Below are 22,019 nucleotides of genomic sequence, written 5' to 3' on the forward strand. Positions count from 1 at the left end.
GTCACCTGTCATATAAACCAGGCACAAGGCACATTCCCAGTTTTAGCGGAAGTTTTGATTGCCTTTATAGGCAGATATCGACTCCTATAGAAATGAAAATCACAATTTAATGACCCAAGGGGTAAATATTGACCCAAGTCTTAAAGAATAATCAATCTTACTGCCCTCTGAGATATGAAGTCGATATACACACTGCTGTTACATATATTCTCTGTGTCTTTATCAGGAATATTCAGAAATCTGTCAATGTAATGACAAGAATTTCTAAAGAGAAGGAATTGGTTCATTTTAAACAAGCACTGACCACTGAGTAGAAAGGAGCTTCAAGATCTCATTGAAAAAGGTTTTCTGGGGCTTTAGTCAGAGAGAAAATACGAGTGTAGAAAGGCAGGGAAGAATTGTGGATTAATATAAAGAAAGATGGGGAAGAAATATGGGACAAAAAAAAATATATTCTTACATATAAATACACATACAAGCAGGAGAAACAGATGGAGTAGATAAGCTACTTCCACCAACTGCTAGGACAAGTTTTACCCTAGTATGTTTATATACCAGCTATACAGTAACTAAGTTTAGCTGCAGCGAGTCAGGGAGTTTAACTGTCTAGGAATTGAGCATTTACATTCTTCCAGCTCCTCTAACAAATAGCAGGTTGATATACTGGAGAGTCTAAGACACACATGCATAAAGAACCACCTCACTGCTCCTAGTCAGGCGGACAGTTATACATATTTCATAGTATATATGTTGCTCCTTCTTTCGGTTTCTGACCTGTCAGCTTTCCTTCCTGCACCTCTTACTCTCTTTGCATGGCACATCCCCATCCCTGCAGCACGGACTTTCCACACCTGGAGCATGTGAACAGCAACCTACCCAGGAATAACTGCTCCTGCTTACTTCTACCCTTGCCACACAGCAAAGGCAGAAAGGGGAAGACAAACAGCAAACCTACAACCAGCATTAACTTCCAAAGGAAAAAACCTCAGCATTGCAGTCTTCAGAGGCTCAGCCCCCTTGGGCTATGTGTATATTCTGAAGGGTTTATGCAGCCCCAGCACTTGAAGTAAGCAATATCTTGTAACACCTTCTCCCAAAATGCTGCTTTTAGTAGTTCTCTTAATGACAGATATTTTTCCAGCTAGTGTTTCATCTAAGCTATCAGCAATACACAGTCATAGTTTAGGTTAACTACAGGTACCACCTAAAATTTATTCCTATGAATTTCAAAGAGGATTTTATAGCTTTTGTCTCATTTCAAGGCAGAGAACCCAGCTCAATTGGGTATCAATTACCTGCCAATTTACAGAATTACCAACACATGAAAGACACAGCATATTATCTGCCTAAAATATTACTTTACATATCAGAAACCACACAGGGATGATCAGATAATCAGATAGCTGGGCTGCCTGATCAGTAGCAGGTCTATAATTCTGCACCTCAAGAAACCTGCAGATAAGTCTTTAGTGACAGGTCTGGAATGAGACTTCAGTACTGGTAAAGGATTATCAAAGCCAGGTTCTGTAAACCAGCTGATATTTCAGACCATGAGTTCTTTCACAGATTGTTCTCATCTTCCACAGCAGAAGCATTAGTGCTACTGGAAATGCTTTCATTCTATTTGCAAGTTGCATAAAGCTACATTTTAATTAAGTTTGCTGGATACTGCCATAATTCCCAACATTTATTCTTAATTGTTTTTTATAATGCATTCTTCTACATCATTTTCACACTACAGGGTAGCTTATGGCTCACCACTCAGCCAAGGCTAAGCTATACTTTGTATTTCAAGCACCCTACAGAGAATTTTTCTGGTATATACCTGGGCAAACACTAAGCAAACTTGGGACCTATCAGTCCTTTTTCTTCAACCCATCCTTCTGTGTGGCTGGGACACCCATACACATAAACAGGTCAAACTCTTAAGACTTAAACTCACTGGGATATGACTCAAGACACACATGCAAATTTGTATCTATTTAAAGATATTTGAAGCCAGCACTGATCATCTGAAAGGTAAGGACTGCTTTCTAACTCAAAAACAACCCTCCCTCCATGAGTCACAGAACCAGGCACTTTTTAAGTGCAATAGAAAAGGGAAAGCAAGAAAATCTCTTGGAAAACAGAACTTTTTTTTTTTTTTTTCTGTAGAGTCTCTTTTTTTTTTTCCTTAATAGCATTGTGACAGGACTTTGAATCTTAACGTTTTGAGGTAAACACACCCAGTGGTTTTTGCTTATAATTAGCTACATCCTTGGAGGTAGATGCTTGTTTACAGCCTTGAATTAATGCTTTCAATGGCAGCAAACTCTGCTCAGTGCCTCCTGGTCCCTAGGAAGATCCTTCTGTCCCCTCCAAGGGCATCCCACTCTTCACTGCAGCTCAGACCCTCCATACACGCTGCAGGTTCCCTGTTGCATGTGGCAACTGCATTGTCCACCATAAACTTCTAAACCATAGCAGTTTCTCACCACAAACACTCAAGGAGAGAGCAACTTTCCTCTCCCCATTAGACCTGTCTGCTTCCAGAGAAAAGGTCAAGGCCTCCAACACTCATGCTTTGCTGCTCTTAGTGGAAAGGAGATCGCATGCAGCAGAGGACTGCAATGCCACAATGAATCCAATTCCTTGTCTTGCCAGGGTTCCCAGAGCCAATAAAAGTAGTTAAAAAAAAATCAGCACGCAGCAGGTTGTTGTCTATAGAGGTTACCAATTAAAGTGGCTGTGGTTTGAAAGGCTGTTAACTTTAAAGTTCTTTCCTTTTCTCTTTCAAGCAGCTTTTCTTTGCTTTGAAGAATCTGTTTGTGCATCCCCAGGACAAATGAAACTAAATGACTTCACAGAAATAATTTGTCTACTGGTGAACTTGGCGCCATGGAATCTTGGAGGTAATAAAAAAAAAATTTTAAAAAAAAGAACCCCAGCTGTTTTCTGGAAGAGGGAAAAGGCTTTTTTGAGCATGTATAAACTACAATCAATGTACTCTTCAGAGGCAAAGAAGAACCAGTTTACCAAGTCTGACATGCAGCCTGTGAGTGAGGAAGATGATAGGAACAATAGTCTCCCTTCACTCAGCAATCATGAAAACTGAGCGTCCATTCACCATTATGCACATAGATATGATAGAGATAGTTGTGCATTAAAAAAGGCCAGATAACAAATAACAGGGTAAAATGAGACTGATCCTACACTGCTCTGAACCAAACCAAAGTGTTGTTGGGTAAATTCTTAACTGTAAGTTGAGTTTCCATAATATTCCTCAGGCTGCAAAGTTGAACTTCAGGGCAGTTGCCTGAGCCAAAAAATACATTGATATAAGAATTTACTTAGAGAAAATCATAGACATTTTAACCTCTCTGGAACTTCTCTCATCAAACTCAGAGAGAATTTTGTCTTTGGACATTTCCTGCCTGACTGTAGCTATCAGCAGCCAACCTGCCAGTCTGTGTAACCACACTTGTTCATTAATATTTGAACCTCCCTGTGTTTTTCCTCCTGAGGTCTCAGAACCATCTTTTTATTCTGCTCGGCAACAAGATTGAGCAGATTGTGTGGATCCTAGTACTATAACAGCTGCAGCTTTGAGACAAGTCTCATCTCTAGTTGTACCCCTCAAATCCAGCCATTTTCTTCCCGTGACCAAAGCAGCCCAGAAACTGACACTTTTTGAGGACTGCTTTCTGAGGTTTTGTGATTGCATTCGTTGTTCCAACATGGGGTTTTGCACAGTCCATTCAGACTAAATCCTTTTGGAATTTCTCTTATCATTGCCATGAAGACAGCAATAAGCTACTCATAATATTCAGATTAGTTGGAGTACTTTGAGGCTATTTAAAGAGCTTTGAGGAATTCAGTTTCTCATTTATATTCCAGGTGTACAGAGATTCTGAAGTTTGGAGTTATTGGTTGTAAGATAAAGTAAGTAATAAGTATCCAAGACTTTCAAAACACTTCTGTAAGATAAAAGCGTAACTGCACATGATGCTATCCTAATCTTTCTAGCTCTAAAACAACTGTTCACACCACTACTGTAAGCAATCCATAAATAGTAACTCACAAAAGATCCTAGAAGAGACTTACCAGAGGAGCCCGGCCAATGCTGCGCAGATAATAGAGAAGACCTTTAGCATGGTAAATAGTTGGATGGAACTGGGAATTAGGTGTCAACCACTGTCTGTTCAGATCATCTCCACTCAATGAACAACGGTGGCTGAAACCAGAAAGCAACACATCACAGGTTAGGCACAACAGCTGATTTCAAAAAACTTTCCAGTTCTGGCAAGAGGACAGGGAATGTTAATTAGAACACAGATATAAAGACTTTGAACATCGGGCTGAAATGTACCAATAGCCTGTATTATATTCCAAACGTGCTTATAGCAGATGAATTTTATCATTGCCTTTCCTTCCAAGGTTCATGTAGTTGCAGTACTGAAAATAAATGCAGCTTTTTCTTTACCTAAGTACGTACAAATCAAAAGACTATTTACAAACAAAAAGTCTTCTGAAATACTCTAAATTCTGTGCTATCTACGAAATTCACTCAGCTTACATAGAGCACAGGATTCTCAAAATCTCCACAGCAAACAAGCACATCTAGCTCCTACTCATTCTAATTGAAGACAGGCACTTGAATCTCTTCGACCGGTCTGAAATATGAATGCACTTAAATGAGATGAGCTGAATATCTCATTTAAGCTTCCCCACTCACAAGAAATGCAGCTATCTAAAGCACATCAAGAAGATCTTCATGCATGCTACATCATTACGTAGAACAATTACCTAGCTTCACCGTAAAGGCTGAATAAAAAGCTATATAAGCATCCCAGATTTGCACTGAAAAAATGTTTCTCTTAGTTGGCTTGAACATAGTCTGTTACTGACTCAGTAATCAGCAGAAGATTGTGCAGGATACTTTACTGTACAGAGCAGTACATCACTGCACAATTTAGCAAAAAATAAGTGATCTCCCCTGCTAGTGACTGTGTGTAGATTGGAGCCTTCTCACACTCCTCAAAGGATTTTCTACAATTTGGTTCACAATTTTCAAATTGTGGTGTGCTGATAAAATTCAGGAATCAACTGACCAGAACACAAGATCAAGGCAGGTCATCCCCATACTAACCAGTTCAGCAGTAGCGTGCTTCTAGTGACACTGTAACTTGTGCCGGCTTGTGCTTCCAGAAAAAATTAAAAATCCTAAGTCTTGGGTGAATTTCTGCCTACCAAGCTGCATCCAGCTTTGCTTTGCCAGATTCCTAGAACAAATTAAAGTACAAACATGTTCCTGGGTGTGTGGTTTGTTGTATTGGCAGAGTTTGCACTGCAGCTAGAGTGTGTTGCATATAGCATCTTTGGCGTTATCAATGCCTTGGAAGTGATGCTTGAAGAAAAAGGGTTATAAAGTATACACAAAAAAACGTATAAACAATAGAAAATCAGTTAACAATGGAAGACAAAGAAATAATAAGAGTCACTAAGAATACTTCATAAATTTTAATCTAGAAAAACAAGGTCTCTGATGCCACCTTGGGGTTTCTGGCAACATCACAAGATCCATTCCAAGCTTACTGTAGCTTCACTTTTATCTGAATTCCCTTCTTTCTTCCCATGTTACTCCTTCAACAAATCAGAAAACATTAGCAATAGCTAACACATGGGAAATCTGAGAATACTGCTGTGTTGCTTCTACCAAATTCTCTAAAAAAAAAAAAAAATTACAAGTTTCTTGAAGGCTCTTCAGACTAAGTTACCTTTTGGCTCAACTTTCCTTGTCTTCCTGATCTTCAGGACAAAAGCTGCTCAACTGACATTAGCAGCTGTATTTCTGCCAAGAACATGTGCACTTTCATTGCTCCCTTTCAACAGGTGCAAGTCCACATTGTGTCATTGGGTTGGATTCCAAAACTCATCTTTCCACAACATGATTAGTGAAAAAGTAAGGCCCAAACACTTGGCTAACATAAGCATGGGATGTCTTCCTGCACCATAGTTATATAAGGGAGCACAACGGAAAATAAAAAAATTTCCATTCTGGGGAAAAGATAGAAAACTGGATATTTACTCTTATACTTCAAATTAACATCAAGAAAAAAAAAAAACAAGTCTTGTTATTTCAGACCTACAGAAATACTTTTCCAATATTTTTACTGCTCACAAAAAACCCCACCTACTTCCCACACCTTTCCTGTTGGGATTGACACTAGTTTATATCTGCTCAAATCACTTTCATGTGTCCCTCTGCTAAAGTGCCTTGGTACACACTGGAAGACTCCAACATACAAAGCCAAACATACAGGGGAGTAGAAATGTGACAACCAAAAACTACTCATAAAAGGATTTGGTAAACACATTAATGTCAAACCAATCCCAGGCTCAAATTTATTTCACTATTTCTTAGACTAAGCTAAAAGCCTCTATAAAAAATTTGCTTATTTCTTCAGAACATACAAAAAGATCTCATGATCTGATAGAAAAGCATATAAGAAAAACTTCTAATAAACTCTAACACATGTGAAAGCCAAGTACATGGTGTGACAACACACTGGTATGTCCTACAGCAGGATCTGGTTCTGCTGTGGCCCATGGACTATGGTGCATTACTCATACGCAAGCAGAATTTCCACACAGCATGTCAACAGCTCTGCAGTTCACAATACCCTCACTCTTCCAACAGGTTTTGCTCTGTCCATAGCCCAATTCACCAACTCTGTTGCTCTGATACAAATTGTGACTTTTCTTAGAGGTGAACCTTTGACAATCCAGTCTCATTCCCCACAGTTCAGAGGCACTGCCAGTTGCTTAGTATTAGTTTAGTAAGCATAATCCAAGTCTAAATAATCTGAAAGCTTTTATTTACTGCACAGATGGAATGTAACATCTCTGCATGTAGACAAGAACTGGGAGACAATATTCATCTTTGTCCCTTCAAGGATTAACATCTCTGCTTATTTAAATGACCTCTAAGTATCAGCCCTCAGCCTAGCAGGTCGTATCCACAGCTTTTAAGGAGATGCAGAAACTTAATTAAATTATGAGAGGCCAATTTTTCCCACTCTGCCTCCCCCCTCCCATCATACTGTTAAAGTCAGTTTACTTTTGTAGATACATGCTCCCTGCCACCCCTATATCCCTTTGCTCCTTCCTTTCTTCTTTCTCTTTCCTAATAGTGATGACATTCACAGATAATGATTTTGTCCGTTATGCTCTGCAACCAAGGATGAAGGTAAAATATTAAGCTGATTTCAAGTGCTGAGAGCAAATAAAGGGACTGGGAAGCTGAGACTGGCTCTTAATGTTTGGCAGGATTTAAGGAAATACACTGCTCAAATCAAAGGCATTTCTTACAACAGTTCCAAGCTATTGTATTTGCTTTAAATGCTTTATGAATCTTTTCTCCTTTGTAGCATTAGTAAGACTACTTGCCACCTTGGATGGGACTAGTGGCAGCTCAAAGGAAATTATGAAAACATTTGCCAAATATAATTCCAATAAGTAAAGAAAACCCCATTTCTGTGTCTCTTGGCAGATTACCTGCAATTCTGCTATTTGCTTGATATCTTCAACCCAGATGTGTTACCCAAAAATATGCTTCACTGTTAAGTTGCATTTTTCTTGTTCATAAGCCTGATGCTTTTATTGTAGTTGTGCCTCCTCTTCTACCTTTATTCGACCAGGATATCTGATGTGTATCAGCCTCCAAGATAGCCATTAGAGGTCTCTGGGGCAGTGCATGGCTACCAGGTGGAGCAAAGCAAAATCATAGAATAACCAGGTAGGAAGAGACCCACTGGATCATCGAGTCCAACCATTCCTATCAAACACTAACCCATGCCCCTCAGCACCTCAACCACCTGTGCCTTAAACACCTCCAGGGAAGGTGACTCAACCACCTCCTGGGCAGCCTGTTCCAGTGCCCAACGACCCTTTCTGTAAAGAATTTTTTCCTAATGTCCAGCCTAAATCTCCCCTGGCGGAGCTTGAGGCCATTCCCTCTTGTCCTTTCCCCTGCCACTTGGGAGAAGAGGCCATCACCCTCCTCTCTACAACCTCCTTTCAGGTAGTTATAGAGAGCAATGAGGTCTCCCCTCAGCCTCCTTTTCTCAAGGATAGACAACCCCAGCTCTCTCAGCCGTTCCTCATAAGGCCTGTATGAGATGAAACAAACACATTTGAACTTCTCCAAGCAGATTGTAGTCGTATTTCTGTAGGTATCTATAGAACGACTCTAGAGTAGCCAAGAGGCTGGTGGAAGAGGAGATCCTCTGAACCTTACTAAGATTTTCTAAATGGATGTGGCCAGAAAACCGATCTGTCACACATTGATACAAGGCAAAGTGTTCAGCACTCACTGCTGCCCAAGGAAAGAAAAACTTGAGCAGTCTGTCCTTCAGATGTACTTCAGTAGTGCCACATAGTTCAGTAAGACAAATAAAAAAAAGCATTCAAACCATCCAGTCCCTAGAGAAAAGATAACTCACGTGACTGATTCCAAGTAGAGCAAATACGTACTTAGCTGAATTTCTTAGTTAGCGCTAGCTTCAAATATCATCATTATATGGTACCAAGAATATTTTATTTCATGCAATCTTCAGCTCTAAAGATATATAAACACAAGTAGTCATGTAGGAGGACTGCCTTATGATAACTGGATCCCTGGCATATGAAATTGCACAACAGACAAAGATCAGGTTGAGATTCCCCTTCTGAACTCGTAGGAGGTAACTGAAGCATTAGACTTTTGCTCTGAAGGCAAGGGTACCTCACAGGGAGTTAATGGGAAAGAGGTTACATAGCTAAAGAATAGACTTGTTTGGTTTAAGACAGAATTCTATTATAAATCTGTTTGCACTTGTAAGACCTTGCTTTTAGTCTTGTCCCTCAAAGCCTGACACTAAGTTTTACTAAAGATGCGTTTTCTTTGTTGTCTTACTCTTAAGCCTGTTTGGCTTTGAGGTCAAGGTAACCTCAGACACTGCACTAAGCTGCACTAAATTGTTCATGAGCCATGTATATAGACAGAGAGATGCTACCTGGTCCTAAAATAAGGCTTGTTAAGGTCAATGAAACCTTTTAGTTGACTGCAGTGATCCTAGAACAATGCTCTGCACAGGTACAAAAATGGGAGATGTGGGAGAAGAGAAACAGAAAAAAGAAATACAAAACAAAGGGGAACAGGAGACGCAGAGTAAATAGACTGGGGAATAAATATAATGCACAAGAGATTAAATTAGGAAGAAAACAAGCAGTGGAGAGGGAGGAAAAGTGACTTTTTAAAGAAAAGATGTTGCTGTGCTTGGAAGATAAAATGATCCAAAGTCTCCTGTCCATTACAGATAAACGGAAAGACAAGGCCCATCATATCAAATGAATGATGTCAGGACTGATAATAACAGCACCTGGGGCACATGGAACTATAAAACCTAAAGGGATGCATTCTGTTTGATATGTAGAGAGCAGCATCACCATTCACTGTGCATGTTAAAAGCAGACAGCAGTCCTAGCACAGGATAAGAATATCTATATAAAAGGAAGTAGGCACAAGTAAACACCAGGACTCTGTTGAGAAGCATGGGAAAGCCTCAACCAGACAGAGCATGCTGGACTTAGTAAATAACCACTGCCTGGAATGGAACCAGGAATGTTTACATCAAGGTATTTTGGCCTTGCCACTCAGAAAGCTCAGAGAAAGCTAGAGGAAAAAATGGGGTGTGAGGGTGGCTAGGAATCCTTTTTTTCTCTCTTATTTTAATCTTTTCAGAGAACAAGACTCGGTGACCTAAGGAAGGAGCAGCAAAGCCCCCCTCACCCTCATAACAGAAAGGACAGTGTCGAAAGTATAAACATTATTTTCTGGCTTTGACTCTGGCTTTGTTCAAGCCCACGTGCTGAAACCATAAGATCTATATTCTTCATATACTTAATTCCACAGACATGCTCATCCAATGCTATCCAGGCATTGCATCATGGTACTGCCCTATGATGCCAACAATCATTCCAAAACCAGAATATCACTACAACAATAAAAATATTGGAGGGCTTTACACTGAAAGCAATCCAATGAAACAGTATGCTTATGTGATGTAAAAACAGTCTGGATTTTAAATGTCTGGATATTTTTCAGAAGCTTCTGAATGACAGTTCACTAGTCTTTCATCTCCTGAAATTTCTGTGTCTTAATGGCACAAGAGAAAACACGAAGTGCTGAGGATGTCTTTGAAGAGATCCTCATTTAATCCATTTCATTTTATAGCAGACACATACACAGACTTTCACTACATCACTCCACAGCTGGAATCAAAGGTGTAGGATTAGAGGGCAGGTTATTTTTCCTACCATGCTCTGGAGTGCACTATTAATTTCATGGTGAAATATCTTTCCCACCATGGAAGTGGGCCACTTAAAACTCCTCCTGAGACATCTCACTTTTGCATCTTGACAAGCCCCAGGGTTTCCCTGCAGTGAGGTAATCCCTTCAACTGGTTACTCCAAGGAGAGAAGGAGGTGACACGTTTTCTTTTTTCAGGGTGTGAAGTTATTAGATTTTTCCTTGTTTACAGTGAAATACATGTGAATAGCTACAAGCCATGTACGCAGACAGTGATAAATGAAACAGTTCCCATTAGCATTACTGCAGCTACCAATTCACTACTGATCATTCATTCTTTCCTTCTGACTGCAAGCAACGCAAGTGCTAAGATGCCCATAGAGAACTAGGTTCAAGAAAAGTTACCTTCTGGACATAACCAAAGCAGACTGGAAGTTCAGGAGCCACAATCCCTATTTCCATCTGTCTTTTTCTTCAAGGACATCTCATTCTTAAATTATGTTTATGTTCCCCTCTTCGCTTACATATGACCTACTGCAATGTTAATTGCCCTCAAGTCTCATTTGCACCAGATCTTGGTATCACAGTTGCTTTTATCTTGAGTAAAGGCCACAGTTAGTATTAGAGCACCACAGCAGGCATGCACTTTTTGACTAGATGATGAAATCCAAGGCCAGAAAATCAACTTCTGAGAGACCCCCATAAAGTATCAAGCAACGGTGATTTTTCAGTTGCACTGTGAACTCTTACTCCCTACTTTATTTTATATCTAGGCCTCTAAGAGGAATTTTTTTTACTACTTTCTTCTTTTTTATTTCACCTTACACACACAGTGCCAAGCTTATCTCCTGAGTGACACTTGCATTATCTGGATGCCAATCAATTTAAGGACTCCACTCAAAGGATCCATCCCATTTTGGACTGTGGCTGCTATAGTCATTGCCAAGGGGAAATGTTGTAATGAATCCACGATGCATAATGCTTCCTATCGGTCAAATGCTATCCTAAAGTATCAGTCTGCCAGCTTCTTCTTGCCTCCCTACAGCTAAGCACTGATACTAATTAGTGCAGTGAGCCTTCAAGTGTTTCACTTGCTACATCTGACTCATTTTTGTCACAATGGACAATCCTTGCTTTCCAAGATAAACGATGTAGACTGTGCTCTTCCTATTCAGTGCATGTAACTGTGTCTCTATCCTTGCTTGGCTCCTTCTATTATAAGGGTTCCTTCTCTCTGTGTGGACGCTTTTAATTAAGTCACATTTGGTCACAAAACCATTAGAGAAGCAGAATGAGATCGGCTCCACCTCGACTAATGCTGTCAGTGTCATGATCAAATAAGACAAGAAATTCACATGATCTACTGAAAATGTGAGTAAACAGCATTGTCACAGATAAGCTAACCTCCATATCAAAGGATGCCTATCAGATTTCTATTTTTTCTAGTTGTAACAACAGTGATGCATTAAATAACAGATAATTAATTCGTCTGCTTTTACCCCTGTTTAGCACCGTCATTTATGAGAAAAATACAAGAAACAATGGTTTGTGATATTTTCAAAGGAGCAAATAAAGATTCAGAGAGCAAGCAAGAATTGGGCTCTCAGTCTCTTGACACTGTCCATGAGATGGGGTCATCTCAAGAGAATCTTCTCAGGATCTTCAAATACTTTACATGTCGTGAATAAAAATTCTGATTTAACACTTTCTTATCAGATGGAATAGTCAATTTTTAAGTCAAAAAGTTTCTTATAACAGGTATCATCTTTTTGCAGGAAGTGTTGACTTTTCACCCCAATCAAACACTGTATTCCCCTCAAAACTTGGATTTCTCAGTCAAAACTCCAAACTGTACCATAGAATCATAGAATAATCAGGTTGGAAGAGACTCACTGGATCATCGAGTCCAACCATTCCTATCAAACACTAAACCATGCCCCTTAGCGCCATCCAAAACATCAGAACTGTTTGAGCTATGTCTCAGCATATGTTAGAAAATAGGCATTTGAGGGGGTTTTGGCACCTATTCCTTTCTGTGTGAGGGTCTCTTGTCTGGGCCACGTGGCCCCTAATGCAGCATATCAAGACTGCATGACAGTAATTCAGTAAGATGCAGAATTATGGTGCAACACGAAGGTTGTATTTTGGCTAGAGGAGCCAGGACAACAGGGCAGCCAAACAACTCCCAAATGGCACTATGATGATAATTCAAAATAGAAATACTGGTTTTAAATGGGAAGATTTGGCTCCAGTTTTGACTATCCACTACTCATATAAAAGCTTAAGCTTTCCATAGGGGGGAAACACACATTTTCCCAAACAGCTTACGTTCTCCTAAAAGCTATGTCAGCAAATCCTAATTTTGCAGGCAGGGAGACTGAGAAGTGAAGCCAGTCATGCAATAAAGCAGTAAATCAGTGACAAACTGGGAATAGAACCCAAGATCTGATGAAAGCATATCAAATTAACTAAAACTTTACTTTTAAATTAATGCCTTCTAGTCTGTTTCTAATTCCTGTATTCTGACCTCCACATTTCAAATGTGGCTTACATCCATGCAGCTGAAGAGGATTCTTAACTGTCTTAAGCTTAATTGCTCACATATGGGTTGCATTGAATTTACTGATCTGGATTTAAAAATCTGTTAGTTAAGTTAGTGCAATCTCTGCATATAAAGGAGTACTAAGAATAGCAATTTGCAGATGATTGTTCTAAAACTTAAACCAGAATAAATAATGCAGAAGGGTAAAAGTGTGGTATCTTAGATTCTAACTGTGAGAATCACAAGCAGAAGGGTGATTACTTCAGATCTTCATAAGCTTTTCTTGGGATCCTTACTTAGCCATGTAGTCATTAGGACCCAAGGGAATGGCAAGAAGAGGTTTAAGTTGGATATTAGGCAAAGGTCCTTCACTCAGAGGGTGGTGGAGCACTGAAACAGGTTCCCCAGGGAAGTAGTCACGGTGCCAAGCCTGACAACATTCAAGAATCATTTGGGCAATTACTCAGACATTGTAAATTTTGGGGTTGTCCTATGCAGGGACAGGAGTTGGATTTGATGACCCTTGCAGGTCCCTTTGACTCAGGCCATTCTGTGGTTCTGTAGCCCATGAGACAGTACTCCTTTCTTGATGTCCTTTACTGTTATGTAACCGTACAGATAACAAAAATGAAAGAAAAAAAATCTTGAAGAAGTTGATGCAAATAAGAAAGTTCAGCCTCCCCCAAATATTTTGCTAATAAATTACAGAATAATTGGACTAATCCAACATTACTACCAGTAAATAGTAAGTAAACCCTGGATTTGTATTTTAACAATGAAAGTCATGAGAAAAGCCCTACACAAGCAGTATGCTGCAAAGCACAGTTCCTTCCTGGACACTGACCTTCAGGCTGGCAATAAAGGAAAAAGGAGAAGAGACAAATAGGCCAAGAAGACCACATTCTCCATCACCTCAGCCATCTTCCTCAGTAATAACTTTTTGCAATTCATACCTGCGTGACGATGAGGTGGTGGTATTCTGAAATACGATGCTTTTGAGCATATGTATTTTCAGCCCTGTATGAGTCTAGAAGTATTTTTTACCAGACTTGTTTTGTTATTTTCAGAAAAAAAGGTTAATAATAAATCTTAAAAAAATTTTAAAAGGCTGCTCTAGATTAGGCAGAGCCAGTTGTACCCCCCTGTAATGCTGAGTAGGCTTAGAAATTCATCCTTCAGTATTAATTGCCACTGCTCAAAAAAGATGCTGTTTTTCATCTCTAAAAAAAAGAGCTTGCACAGGGCACGTTTATTTTCTAGAATGTAGAAGCACAAGAAGGGACCTCACTGCACGTGAGGCTGTGATTTACAGTAGAAGTGGCCACAGGCTGACATACACAAAGACACATTACACTTCCTCCATTAGAAAATTACAGTTCTGACAAAGCAACATTAACTGAAATATGCTGAGTGGTAGCTAACAAAATAACACAAACCTGAGTACACAGTTTGCCAAGTCTTTTCCTTTGCAAGGCAGGTGTGGGCTAGTTTAGGAAAGTAACACTAGTTGCTCACACTAGGAGGGTTTCGTATTTTTCCTCTCCGTCTTCCCCAGCCATGTTGTAAACAAAAATAATTATGAAGATTTTACTGCTAACATCTACAGCATCACTGGAAATTCCCCCTATAGTAGGCTATAGTGTTATGAGATTTGATCTCTACTAACTTCACAAGCTACTCATATGGCAATTACAATCTCTCTGCAATAAAGTAATATTTCCTCATGGGTTACATAGGAACCTAGGCTTGTTATATTTCCCCTTTCTGACACGGGATTTCTAACTTTGCCTGTGAATTCCACCTAGAAGTCAGGAAATCCTGTAAATCATTGTTTGCTTTCTATACAATAAATGTTTCCTTCTATGGAGATGAACAACATCTATAGATCAGAGCTGTTTGCAGTACAGCTTCCAAGTCAAAATAGAAATAAAGAATCCCCCGCAATACCACCACCACAAAAAAAACCTCCAAAAACCAAAACCAAACCTCCAGAAAAATCCAGCAAAACAACTTTCTCTTATTTTCTTTTTATATATTCCACCAGACTTTGATAATCTGCCAGTAACTGGAGACTGCTTTGTATGATAACTATTAACTGACGCATAGCAAGTAATATAATAAGTCATTCCAATTAATGAAAAATAATATACCAGAACACAACTCACTCTCTTGTGGACCCTCACAAATGTGTGTATCATCTCCCCTACTACATCCTTTCTGTAACTGTCTCAGGTTAAGAAGAGAAGAAAGATTTAATTCTTCCAGCGTCCAGGTCAGAGAAACCATGTCTTAGGACTGCCACACAAATGATAAATTTGAATTGTCCCATATGAGACCTGGAAACTACTACCAAGGCCACATTCAGCTGGTAGAGAACAAATTTTTACTAATAAAGCATCTGTTCACCAGGATGGGCATGTCAATATTTATTTAATAACAATAAAGTGTGGGATGAAGATAAAGAAATAATAGTTCTGCATCCTGTGATTCTCAGTGAAGCAAATTCAGTACTCAGCTAACACTAAGCTAATCCTTCAGCGCCTCATCACAGATAAGGGAACAGCCTCTCCAGCACTGCTAGAAGGGCATGTGGGGAGCTGATCTGCCATTGAGTAGAGCAAGCACTCATGGAAAGGAAAAGCAGTTTGGGGTTATGTCTAGATGCACTAAGCTCTCTTTTATTAGTTTACTTTCCTCCATGCACATGCACTATGGGCCTTCAAGCCTCAGCTGAATGCTAATTCTGATACTAAAATACTAAAACAAATTGCACTTACATAACTGCTCATCCAAGCACAGTGTCTCTGGGCACTTCACAACAGTAAAGTTAAATGAAGCATTCAATACACACTTATTAAAATAAAGTATCCACCAGAGAAACTTGATGGGCTTGCAGAGCTCTGCAAAATATTCCGAAAAAATTAAAATATGGAAAATAGTAACAGATAGGACTACTGTAAAATCAAAAAATTAAACCATATTCTCCAGAAAGCTCACAAACCCTTGCAAGACTTGGGCAAAGGTTTAAAAGAGTTCGAGTGCTAGCACTGAAAATTCAGGATGCATAAAGAGATTTGATTCTCAAGAGGTGCGATCAGAATCTTAGGAGAGCTGAAAGACTTGCAATAGATACAATGCTGAACACAACTGTAGCCATCTCACTCAAAGTTTCTAGTAAAGAAAAACTAGGGCACTAGATAGGAACAAATATATGAAAGCGGTTCATATGTACTTGTGTGAGCAAAAAAATCTAAGCTGTTTTTGCAGAGCAATTGACAAATTTTAATTGGGGACTAGCACGATCAAAAAAATCCCTCTTGAAACAGATTTGTAAAGTGAAGTTACTTGAATACTGAAATAAATGACCTCATTTTTCAAAATATGGAGGCCTCATCACTGCCTATTGAAGTTCAATAGAGTTGCAAGCACTCAGCATCTTCCAAAGTCAGGAAATTCTTAACTAGCTTCCTTAAAAAAAAAATGGATCTGGGCGACTAATTTATGGTCCTTACCGCTCATTTTTAGCTTTGTTCTTATACTGAATCAGAAAGTTTGAAGTATCATAAGATACCAGTAATATTCCAGAATGGAGGATACAGTACTTATCCAAGCGTTTGTGGATTTTTTTCCCCTTAGCTCTTCCTTGTCACCCCCTCCATATACTTGTTTTTAATGTAATGTAATAGAAAAATAATACCTTAAAGGGGAATGAATTCTGAATATTTTGTGATTGAAGGGTAAGTATGAAGATGCCCACAAAGGAAATCAATGATCATCATCCCATATGAGTAGCAAATTTTTAAAAATCTTTCAGATAAGTGGCACTGCCCTTTTTCAGTGAGTTAGGCATATCAGATCCTGATCAAAAGCCAAAATATTTCATAGGAAAATAGTTGACAAAGTAGCAGGCTGACAAAATCCCTAACTTAGGCATGGGGAAAAGGAGGACAGAGCTCTAATACCTCTCCATTTATTGTAAAACACAGATGGGTAACTTACTGGTTTAGATCTTCTACTTAGAAGGTCCTTTGGTAAAAATTAATGTGATGCCATTGAATACAATTTATACCTACTGGCTGATCTAAATTGGCACACTTGAATACTACCTAAAGAGTGGGACCGTGTTGTCTGTCTTTATGACAGACTGAGGGCTGCAGTTTTTGTTGTGTCTAAATAGCAAACTCTTTCTGACCTTCTCATGAGGAAAGATGGCTACATGTACATAAAAAAGCTGAATATATTTTAACTGTTAATACACATTCAGACTCAGCAGCACTAACTCACTCAACTAACCCACTAACGTGCTGTGAAGCCCATCATAGAAGGCAATACAACATTTGCCTTTAGGAGGAACTATGCTAATATCCAACTTTGAACCAAGAGATTTTTGAAACTGTTTTCTGAAGAGAACAAAAATATTCTATCACTGCTGAGAAACAACCCTAAATGCAACTTCAAGACATTGTTTTCAGTGGAGATGTCCCTATAGAATTTCTCTTAGAATGCCGTGAAAAGAAAGCACAGATAAATAAAATTTTCTGTATTCCAAGATATATTTAAAAGGGAAATCATCTTGGTACTTGCTTAGAATACTAACAAAAGGTAGGAGAGCTAACAAGCATCTAGAATATTTCTGATGATACTTGGTAGTGGTTTTTCTTTTTTAATTTCTTCAGGACTCCTTGTTCTTTGAGCTATCTTACAACTCACAGACTCAATAGAGATTAAAGACTCAGCTGCATAACATTTAGTCAATACAGATAAGCCCACAGAAATATCTCCTACAAAAATCAATGTGCAAATTCAAGTAGCCCATTCTGATAAACAGCCATAAAGGTTGCACAAGGTTGCCAATTATTTTGGCCAAGACCATGAAAATACTGAAGAATAAAGTATGGTATAGGAAAGACATTAAGATATAAGTTGTCTTCCTCCTACATATAAGAAACATAGCTCAGTTGTCATGGGTTTTTATTAGGTAAATTACTGCTTGCTCAGCTTGATGGCTTCTCTTGTCTTTTTGGAATATTTATAAGCAAGTGTAGTCTCTCACTGCCCACAAGATAGGACCTAGCTAGAACTTCAACTAGTCTTCTACTTTTCTTGACCAGCTTTATTATAATAACACTATGTAATTAACAGTGCTACAAAAACGCTGTAAAATGCTTAATACTTGTAATTTGTGTTAATGTGTAACAATGTTTACAACCAACCTACAAAAAAAAAAAAAAAGATAAAAATATATGGCATTTTCTAGAAAGCTGATGAAGCTTTTGTTCTGCTTTTCTGGTCAGCTGGCAAGACGTCCAAAAATTGTCAGCGACTTAAGCTGTCATATTTATCGCCATTTTTGTATGTCCAAAATAAAGATCTACCCTTTAAAAAAAAAAATTAATCATCCCTACCCTCCCTCAGAATACAGTAAATATACCTTTAATGTGAAATTTCCATTTCAATAGGACTAGCTTTTCTAAACACTCAGAAATGTCAAGCTACTATATTATCATTAAATTAAGCCCAAAGAGCTTCTTTAAGACAATGCTGCCATCACTGTATAGAAGGGCAAAGTAACTACAAAACAGTTTAATGACTTGGATCGTACAGTAAACATTTGAGAAAAGTGGAAAAATGATGATTCAAAAAGAGCTAAACATTCATAATCTTTTTTTTTTTTCTTTTTAGCTGTTCACAGGCAGAAAAGCAATTACTTCTCAGTCCTCAAAGGTTGATGCCATGAAGGATGCTTATCTCTGTTCCTGAGTACTGAAAATTACCAGCGACAGAGAACAAAAAGGGATTGCAACCAGGAAAAAAAAAAAAAAAGTAAGAATTAGGTTTATAGAGCTCATTTCTCTTCAGCTCACAAGGCAAATTTGTTGGCCTGAAAAGCATGCTCAGTGAATTGCAGCATTGAACGTATTTCTCATGGTATGACTCCACAGCTGCAAAATCCCAGCTGCAATTAGGTAACTGTAGGGCTGGATGTTTTATCATTTTTATACATGCAGGCACTCCAGCAGTGGCTGTGGCAGGCTGCAGCTGGCCTGCCATCAGCCCCCAGCTGCTGTCTACAGAAAGCTGTAACTGCAATTGTGTGTACAACATTAGTAAAACACAAATTTTGTGTGTGTTGAAATGGGCTGAAGTTGCTTAACATAGTTTCAATCTAGCATTTCCCAGGTCAGTCAGGTAAATATGACTTGCTTGGAAGAAATCTCAGAACACGGTTTTCCACAATCAGACAGGGAGAGGCAATTAGGTGACCTGCTAAGCATTATGTCTTCAAACAGACAAAGAATCACCAAATTTCAAAACAGAAGCATTTTAAAGGAAATGCAAAATTTTCATGATTCCACTTGTGAGCCCTTCTCCAGTGATTAAAGATTAGGATAGTGTGTTTTCCTCACGTTTGTCTATGAGAAATATTCTCATGTCTTCTGTAGCATACAGTACTGGTTGCTGTCCAGAAGAAATACTGCATCAAATTGTTAACAGATGCTAAGGATAAATGGTTTACATGCAAGATCACAAACTCATGTCTTCCTCAGTGTTAAAGTTACACTTTAGATGTTCCATGCTGGTGAATACTTCTGAATACATACTTGGGAGGGTACAAGCACAGACTCCCTTCAGCTGTTATAAGTCTATAATAATTCCACCGGAAGACACTGAAAGTTAAATGGACTTACTTGGTCCTTAACATACATTTGAACCACTGTATATTTGATAGTTTTACTTCACCTGTGGCATCTGGCTATCTAATGTTTACCTACCTTGATCCCCTAGTCAAACCCATTTGAAGTTTAGACACATTCACTCCAGTAATAGATCTGTTCCACAAATTCAAAATGAATATAATTTAATCTCTAATTGCTTATCTCTCACATTAACTCCCACCAGATTCAAAGTGCCTCTTGAGCAACAAGTTCAGGAGTTGTACAGAAATTGTGCAGTTGTACAGAATATTTTAAATAGCATAGAAGCATCCCACTGTAGCAAAGAACAAGATATTGAGACTCAAAATTGATCTCATGGGTATATATACCCACTGCAGTGTTTTCTTTTGAGCTATAATGCTGTACAGGAACTTTACATTTTATTCTTATGTATAGGAGATCATCTCTCCATCACCCTAAGTATTAAGCAAGCTTTAAATAAACAAATAAATAAAACTTCTAAACCCATCATAACATCAAAGACAAGACAAATGAAGCCTACCAGCCAGCCTCTACAAATACAGTGCTTTTCCTTCAGTTTGTTCCAAGTGTAAAGCTCCATTAGGAGATCAGCCTGGCTCTGCTATAAGCTGTTGTCCAAGTCACTTACAGGCATTAATCAGGTCAAGAGGCCTTTTGTGGATAAAGATGAGAGCATGTGAGAAGCTACAAGTTCCCTTCCTGCCTCCTACAGGTCTGTCGCTTTACCTATCAGCAAAGCGCTGAGGAAGAGTTCTACTTGGAAGGGGTTTTAATGTTGTCAGACACTGTCAGCACACACGATACAAGATGTATTGCCTCCTGCTGCAACAGTTGGGAAAAGAATGCCAAGCCTTGTCATTATGAGCGGACTGTTTATCATTGACACCAAAGAGCTGCTGGAGCAGGAGGACTTGGGCCCAGCACTGCTAAAGTGGATGTTTGGCCTGGCAATGAAAAGATAACAGGATGCCACAGGGCTGTCCTAATTTATGCTACTGGCATTACCCTTTCGGTAGAGCTCACCGTCTTGAATTGGTGGAAAGACATTAGAGTTCAGCCCTACTGTCCCCAAACAGGCTTTGAATCTATGACAAAGCACAACCAATGTGGAAACTGAGAGGAAATATGTGATTTTTTTTTTTCTATTTCTTATTATATTTTGCTGTGCTAGGGGGATCCTCCAATATACAGTTTAAATTCTCTCTTTACAAGAGAGAGTACAGGCAGGAATTAACCTAATTTAAAGATCTCTGCTCTTGGCCTGCAAACAGAACAGGATGAGTGAGTAGTCAGTGACTGATTTGCTGTCACCATTTATTCCAAGGTGCCTGTAACTCTACTAATACCTCACACTCTTGCCTTACTCCAGAGGACAAACAATCACCAGGTCTTACTCATCTAACAGGGTTAGTAAGATACATGCATAAAAGTCACTCAACCTCACAGACAGTGACAGCTTTGAGCTTTCACAGTATTCCTTCACAGCTACTTCTGTTCACCCTATAGAGTCCTCCAGGGATGATTTGTCATGGCCCATAACCAGTTTCCTAACAGTTTCTCACATTATTCAGTGACAGGTTACATCATTGTTTCAACTGGAGTGTCTCAGGGGGTCTCCTCTTTCTTGCTCTTTGCTTTGCCAATTTCCACTCACCCCGACCATCTCAGTAGGGTTGTTATTTGAAGCAATGACAGTGCTTTGGAACAGGTTCCCGGGTGAATTAGTTTGCATCCATCACAAATTCAGCTATAAATTATATTTGCTTCTCATAAAAACTCTCTGGGATAAAAAGTTTTTAAAGACAATGGATGTTCAACAAAGATACCAGTGTTTATCATTGATGTGAGCCCTCCCTTAAGTTACAAAAATAATCTTGCTGCAGCAGAAGTTTAGAAGATGCTTCTCAAACAAAGTAACAACAGGAATCAATTCAGTCCAATCATATTTTTTAGATGTTAGTAAATCCTCCTGAAGCAGAGGAAGTGTCAAGAATAAAGCTTAGGACAGATGGATGGACATATTTTTTATTTCCATATGTGCAGAGTAACTCAAGAGCCTTGAAGAAAGAATCACTTCCCTGGGTACCCTGACACAGTGAGCTGAGTTGAAGTTCATTCCAAAATGTTTCCCATCCTTGCAAAGGGATATTTGAGTGAACTATATTCCCGAAGTATTATTTACAACCATTTCTCAGGATTTCATCAAATGCAAAGTGACTGCACTGATTGAATGGACACAGCTCCTTAATCACATTCACAGAAGAGAGCTGCTTGCATTTTATTTATTTATTTACTTACTGATTTATTATTATTATTTAGCGTTCTGCTTGCAACTGCAAATATGCCTTCGCTGCTCCATTAACCTGATCGCTTATCTATGTTTCAAAGTCAGCTCACACCGGAAATGCACAACATTTGGAGAAGCTGTTCCTTGCATTTATGGCTGAGA

At 38.9% G+C, this 22,019-nt stretch overlaps 1 protein-coding gene across 1 annotated transcript in view; it reads right to left on the reverse strand.

Annotated features, from left to right (window-relative positions):
* Positions 1 to 22,019, reverse strand: part of AGBL1 (AGBL carboxypeptidase 1) — a 278,150-nt gene that overhangs the window by 122,463 nt on the left and 133,668 nt on the right. Inside the window, exon 19 of the mRNA XM_069867250.1 lies at positions 4,084 to 4,213. Within this exon, the coding sequence (XP_069723351.1) occupies positions 4,084 to 4,213 (130 nt within the window). The remainder of the gene's footprint in view (positions 1 to 4,083; positions 4,214 to 22,019) is intronic.

This window comes from Phaenicophaeus curvirostris, chromosome 12, assembly GCF_032191515.1.
Source record: "Phaenicophaeus curvirostris isolate KB17595 chromosome 12, BPBGC_Pcur_1.0, whole genome shotgun sequence".
In the NCBI taxonomy this organism is placed as follows: Eukaryota; Metazoa; Chordata; class Aves; order Cuculiformes; family Cuculidae; genus Phaenicophaeus; species Phaenicophaeus curvirostris.